Genomic DNA, 6250 nt, shown 5'->3' with positions numbered 1-6250 from the left:
TTGTACTGTTCTAGTTCCTAAAATGGAAAGATATATTGAAACAGTTTTTAATGTTTAGTTTTTTGTAAGTTAGTTTTGAGTTTCATTTTTGAAGAAAAAGCTTCTAATAAATGTAATAAATAATAACATCCCCCATGATATAAGCAACTGCATGCTCAATTTTAATGTGAGAACATTAAGTATTATTCTGCAATATATTGCAAATTTTGGATCTCATCCAGTCTCTGCTATCATTACTATCATCACTGCATATAAATCAGTATGCATAAAAATAAAGTGAAAGACATAAAAGATGGCATTTTAGAAACAGTGTATGCAAGATATGCCCAAACACCCAGCGGAGTCTAAACTGCATGGAATGTATCAGCGGTATCTATATATCTTAATTATGAATGAGTTGTAAAAGAAATCCAGATTGTGGGACACAGCGAATTAGCCATGATTAAAGCAGCTCTCATGTATGCCTTTCATAACACTAAACAAATGGCAGTTTATCTTTTTATGTCATGCTGTATATGCCATTCTAATACTGAGATCCACCGCGAAATTACTGAAGTCCATTATTCTAATTGCACCCGTATCATTTTACTTTTCATTATCTACTACTTGTGGTTTCAAAGAGCAATTATCCAGCTGCTACTAAACTAAGAAATGATGTTCATTTGCTCCCTCAAGTGCAGCCTAGGGGTGCAGATCTCCCAAGTGACCAGCAACATAAGTGTTTGCTAAGTGGGAGCTCTATCTTCAAATGCATGTAGCTAAGAACACCATATATTCCAGGGGACAAACCAACCAGTCTTTGCTTCCATATGTTGCTTGGGATCTTCCAAAGGCACCTGACTGAAACCTGCTAGAAACTGGACCCCTTGATGTGACCTGCTAGATTATGAGCGCAGTCTAGAGTACCCCCTGTGCCGCAGGGATGCTTTGCATGCTGCCGCAAGTATCTTTCCTATAGGCGTAGCAGTATGCATCACTCTTTAAGGGTTGGGGAAAGTGCTGGGACTCAGTTTTTCCTGTCCAAAGTGGATTTGGCAGAGCTGAGGACTCTTGCAGTGCTAACAGGAGCACTAGCACAGATGTCGAGGTGGGTTTTTCTTCTGCACAACACCATTTGGCTCACGTATCCAGAAATCTCCACAAGTCTTCTTTCACGGTTGATTTGCCCTTGCTGAATTAGGACACAACATTTTCTTCGTGTGAATGGATAGCAGAAAGGTACTTACCACCACCACATACAAAAAACACATACTTTATGTTTCTGGCAAATCAGACTTCTATTTCTTTTATAATTTTGGAAAACGTTTTGATCAGTGTGGGCCGCGTTGTATGGCATCAGAATAAAAAGTGAAAATTGTTGTCATAATCATGGCCTTTTCATCGTACCTAACTTCATTTTTAGTTAGCTTACACCAGCATCCGTATTCTTTTTGTAATTTTGCACAACTTGGCAGAGGCCTCGTTTTTTATTGGGATGGCTAGCTGACAGAAGTGTCTTTAGAAGTAGTGTATGCTTGATATTTTATATGGTTCTGAATTGTTCTTATAAGTTGTAAGCTGCCGTGGCATAGTATATTTTAAAAGAAGTGCCATATGGATTTATTAAATAAACATAATTTCTGAACTGCATTGTGCTCATTTCTAATTCTTCTCGTGCATCTGACTAGTAGTTCCAGTCATTCAATCCATATATTCATTGGTTCATTCACACCTTGCAACTGTAATGATGTCTCGTCCTACTTAATTGTTAACTTATCAATACATTGTTGTTACAGTCGTGTGCCTTCATCTTTTTTGTGGCTGTTACATAGGACTGGGCCCTTGTATGCGATTTCCCACGCTGCTATCAGCTGCACAGAGACAGAGATTTTAGTTGCATCTGGAGTGATGAGGGGATGATCCTGATGCATCCAACATCACGATTTTACCTGTATCAGGAGTACTGCGGGGAAGGACAGGTTAATGCTTTTTTACAGTATTCAGTTGTGCTGGGGGTGCTGGAAGGGGGCTAGGTTAATTGCTGCTTGGGTTGCTCAGGTTTTTTAAATTTCAAAAGCACTATTAAATGGCCTTTAAGCATCTGAACAACTATCACTGTACAGTGAGCAAACTGTTAGGCCAGAGAAAATCACGAGAAAGACAGAGAAGCATCCTGATCGGGGCCTTTGGTATATTATAGCAATGATGTATTTCTAATGTCTAGATGAAATAGGCTATATGGCTGATGCAGATCACTGCCAGAAAAAGAGAGAGGTCCAAATAAGCACTAATGGATCAATGGATGCCCGGCAGGGGGTGCGGTAGGGGAAACGGGACCGTTTCTTTTATGTGCTGTTGTTAAGAAAGCTTGCTAAGAAATGAGAGTCTGGTTACTGTTTGCAGGTGTGTGGTCCCTAATGTCAGTAGAACTATGAGAAGTATATTAAACTCTACAGATAGACATTCTGAGTCCAAAGAGCAACACAAAATGATCAGGAAGAAATGCACAAAAGTCTACTTTTCAATTGGAATAAAAAGCTACCATGCATGAATACCTTCAAGAAACAGAAATACAAAGCATTATGTTTGACGCTATAACTTTAACATAAATGCTCCTCTCTATATAAATGCTTTATGTATGGAACAAAGGAGTACAAAAAGGAAGGAAAAAAAGATTAGCTTTCTGAAGCATTTAATACTTACTTCTTGAGATAAGGGCCATTTCACTCTCAATTTTCATATAATTATGGGAAATCCTAATGCATTTAAAAACTGAATGTAGCCAGGGAATTGTTTTCTTACAGATATATACAGGGTTATCTCGCAGCTTTTAAGATCAAATGAAATACAAAAATCCCAAAATGTTTTCATAAAGGGCAGTTCAAATGTTATAATAATCTTATAATAACTGAACTCCAAGATGGAAATTTTAGGGAAATAACTGCAGATAATTTTCTTTTTACAGAAACTTGTCTATTACCATTTTTTCTCCATAATAGTACCAACAACAAAAGCTACAGCAACTTCCAATGGCATCAATACAGATTAAAATCTTTATAAAATAAAAGAGCACTGAAACTAGGAAACACCTAGGAAAATATTAATTTTCAATATGATTTAATCAACTTTTACTAGTAGCCTATTTTACTTAATAAAAATACCATCCATAATCATAGCCTTAGTATGAATGTAAAGCAAAAAATGTATGTTGCAAGCAATTAAACTGAACATTCTATTTTGGGTGACACATTAAAATCAATTCAATGGAATGTCTGAGGACTACATTAGTCATTAATTATATACTACTTGTAATCTGCAAGAAATAATTTCAACTGAGATTAATTTTGCACCATGACTTAAAATGGAAATACTTGCTGAGGTAACTCTAAAGTAATGCCCTGGAATAAACCTGTCAGCCTAAACAAATTTTCCAATACTGGAAGTAGTCTAGAGTTTGTCTATTTTACGGTAGATTATACTATACTATAAAACTGTGAAATCAACTAGATAATTACTGGCTCAGGTTTGTAGGCATGGTCACTGACATGTTCAACTAACCTTGAGTAACCTTAGCTGGAGTGTTATGAAACTTCCAGAGAAAATATGGGGTTACTTTAGTTTAAAAACTATGCTGTGGCATTTTGCAAAGCTACCTTTCACCTTTAGAAAATGCAACTTGGAAAACTGCCCTGGAGGTAAACCCTGGAGGTAACACTCAAAGTTCTTCCACGTCTGCAACTGCCGTCAGTGTAGCTTACTTTGCTATAGAAGCAGATTGCTTAAAAAAATTATCTGAATTATTTATAGAACAACCTTCAATAATATCAGCTAAGGCCGAGAGATGATGATGTGTCCAAGGCCACCTGAGCAAACTTTATGGTTAAAATGAGACTTGCAGCTATAAATGAATGTTCAAAGGTACATACATCTGGGCAGCTCTACAGTGCCTGAGAAATACCCGTGAGATTTTTTTTATTGAGCGACATGAATGACTGCTGTAGCATGGTGACATACCTGGTTCTTCTGAGCACGCATAGCATCGACTTCATATTCACCATACTGTGGATCTTGAGCTGGATCCTTTACTTCTTTGAAAACTCCGACATTCTGAAACAAGGGCAGGTGAAAGAGTAAAATGCAGCCTTGTTCTTTCCCCCAGGTGTGTCTTGAAATATCCCTAGAGCTTGCATCTCTGCCATAAATACGTTTAAGGCATCAACCTGTACGAGCTGCAGAGGCTGGTTCGTCTTTTATATGTGTAATGAAGGACCAGTTGCATGACTGCAACCAAGCTGGGATGGCATGGATGTGCTACATATATACACTGTTTTTCCTTATGGGGGCTAAACACACCTTGCAAAATACTCAACCCTTTGTGCGAAGAAGCTAGTTCATGTAACAGGCACTTCCAAGTGATCCTGGCTACACTGTGAACCCCTCCAGCAGGTCATGTTTCGAAGACAACTGTATGAAACAGCCTAGTTCCCATCAGTTCACAAACGTTGTATCAGCTTGCATTTATTTCGCCACGACAAGAACCTACAAAGATCACGTGAAGTGACTTTGTGTCTATGTTTCTGTGACAGTGTCCCAGTTCAGATGTAACAGTTCAGGTCTAACAAACCATGATTTATTTCAGTGAGAATGAGCATTGCGCCCAGGCACTCAGTCCTCTTTTATGCCACAGCTGAACACTTGGGTGTGGGGGTTAAGCCACAGGTTCCTCTAACATCTAAACTAGGAACCCCTGGCTCAAGGTTTAAATCTTGATCAATGAATTAGGAAATGAAAACAGCTGTGCCCAAAAAGCAAGGCCAGCACCAAGCTTAAAGTTTCAATACTTCCACAACTAGAAGTCCCAATGAAATTACTTTACTTCTGCATAATCTGGCTTGGGCACAACAGTGCAGCCACAAGAATTAACAAGTATTGTGAAAAGAAATAAGGTTGATAAGAACATCAAAGAACAAAAAAGGTATACACACCTTTGGTGGAAATGCCTTCTCAAACACCTTTTTCCAGAGATCCATAGGTGTCTGTGCATGCAGCTTTCCAATATCACTATTGGAAGCAGGAGGAGGACCTAGTTATTATAAAAATTGTAACAATGGTCACTCCATCATTCAAATGGCAAACAAGCTACTTGTCTGAATGTATTCCCCTCAATAATTTAACAAAACGGATGAAAAGAAAGTACAAAATTGTCCTACATGGAGATTGTTATACAAATATGTAAGAAACAGGTTCCTGAAGATAAGCACTAAGCTTTCAGCACAGAAGCTGTTATACTAGGGCTGCAATCCTTTGTGTACTTTACACACTTTCCTGGGAGTAAGTCCCACTGACTTTACCAGGGCTTACTTTTCAATAAATATGTTTAGCATTGTTGTTAAACATTGCTGTACCTTCTTAAAACTTTCTGATCGTTTTTCTTAAGTAATCATGATACACAAATACATTTTGTAGACGTTTCAGAATCCATTGTTCATTTTTGTCCACTTCAGCCTTGTATTCTCTTAATTGTAAAAGCTATATGAACAATAAATAGACTGCATAAGAAAACCACCCACCTATTTGACTAAGAGAGTCCATTCCTGCTGGGATAAAGAGTGGCTTGTTCTGATCCACTGACATGGATTTGCTTAAAAAACATGAACGGAACAAAATGAATATAGATCAGTTATCAGAATTTACCAAAACTGACAAAAAGCACACTCCAAGAAAGCACACTTCTGTTTTTTGTTTCTTTTCTTTTTTGTTTAGAAAATTAGTAAACCCCCCCTCCCCCGTTACAACTGCGTCCCATTCAAATCAATAGAACTGATGGACTGCAAAAGTTTAATTTCTGCTGATGGAAGCTTTGATGGATCCATTTCCTCTCCTAGCTTTTTCTATAAAGCTCCAATTTTTATTTCTCTCCCGGCAGCAGTCCTTCTGACAAATGGGATTGAATGGGAGCTCCCCTCACCCACCCTTGCAGGCATGGAGGTCCAAATTCAGATCAGGCCTGGAGGAGGGGGAAATGTGCTAAATTCGCCAGTGCCAAAGAAGAAGAGTTTGGATTTGATATCCCGCTTTATCACTACCCGAAGGAGTCTCAAAGCGGCTAACATTCTCCTTTCCCTTCCTCCCCCACAACAAACACTCTGTGAGGTGAGTGAGGCTGAGAGACTTCAGAGAAGTGTGACTAGCCCAAGGTCACCCAGCAGCTGCATGTGGAGGAGTCTGGACCCACCGCTCACCTGATGTTTTTGAAAGAAATACTGTGTAC

General features: G+C 38.6%; 2 protein-coding genes across 2 annotated transcripts in view; both read right to left on the bottom strand.

The window, feature by feature from the left end:
• Positions 1-6250, bottom strand: part of PLEKHH2 (pleckstrin homology, MyTH4 and FERM domain containing H2) — a 130296-nt gene that overhangs the window by 45441 nt on the left and 78605 nt on the right. The window lies entirely within an intron of this gene.
• The window catches only part of LOC310702812 (ATP-binding cassette sub-family G member 8-like), a 58372-nt gene that overhangs the window by 37059 nt on the left and 15063 nt on the right, over positions 1-6250 (bottom strand). The window contains exons 10-12 of the mRNA XM_083494984.1: positions 5550-5620; positions 4965-5062; positions 3994-4086 (exon numbers count right to left, since the gene is read on the bottom strand). Of these exons, the coding sequence (XP_083351110.1) occupies positions 3994-4086; positions 4965-5062; positions 5550-5620 (262 nt within the window). The remainder of the gene's footprint in view (positions 1-3993; positions 4087-4964; positions 5063-5549; positions 5621-6250) is intronic.

This window comes from Podarcis liolepis, assembly GCF_965112155.1.
Source record: "Podarcis liolepis genome assembly, chromosome: 3".
NCBI lineage: Eukaryota > Metazoa > Chordata > Lepidosauria > Squamata > Lacertidae > Podarcis > Podarcis liolepis.
This window is presented reverse-complemented; position numbering and strand designations above follow the sequence as displayed.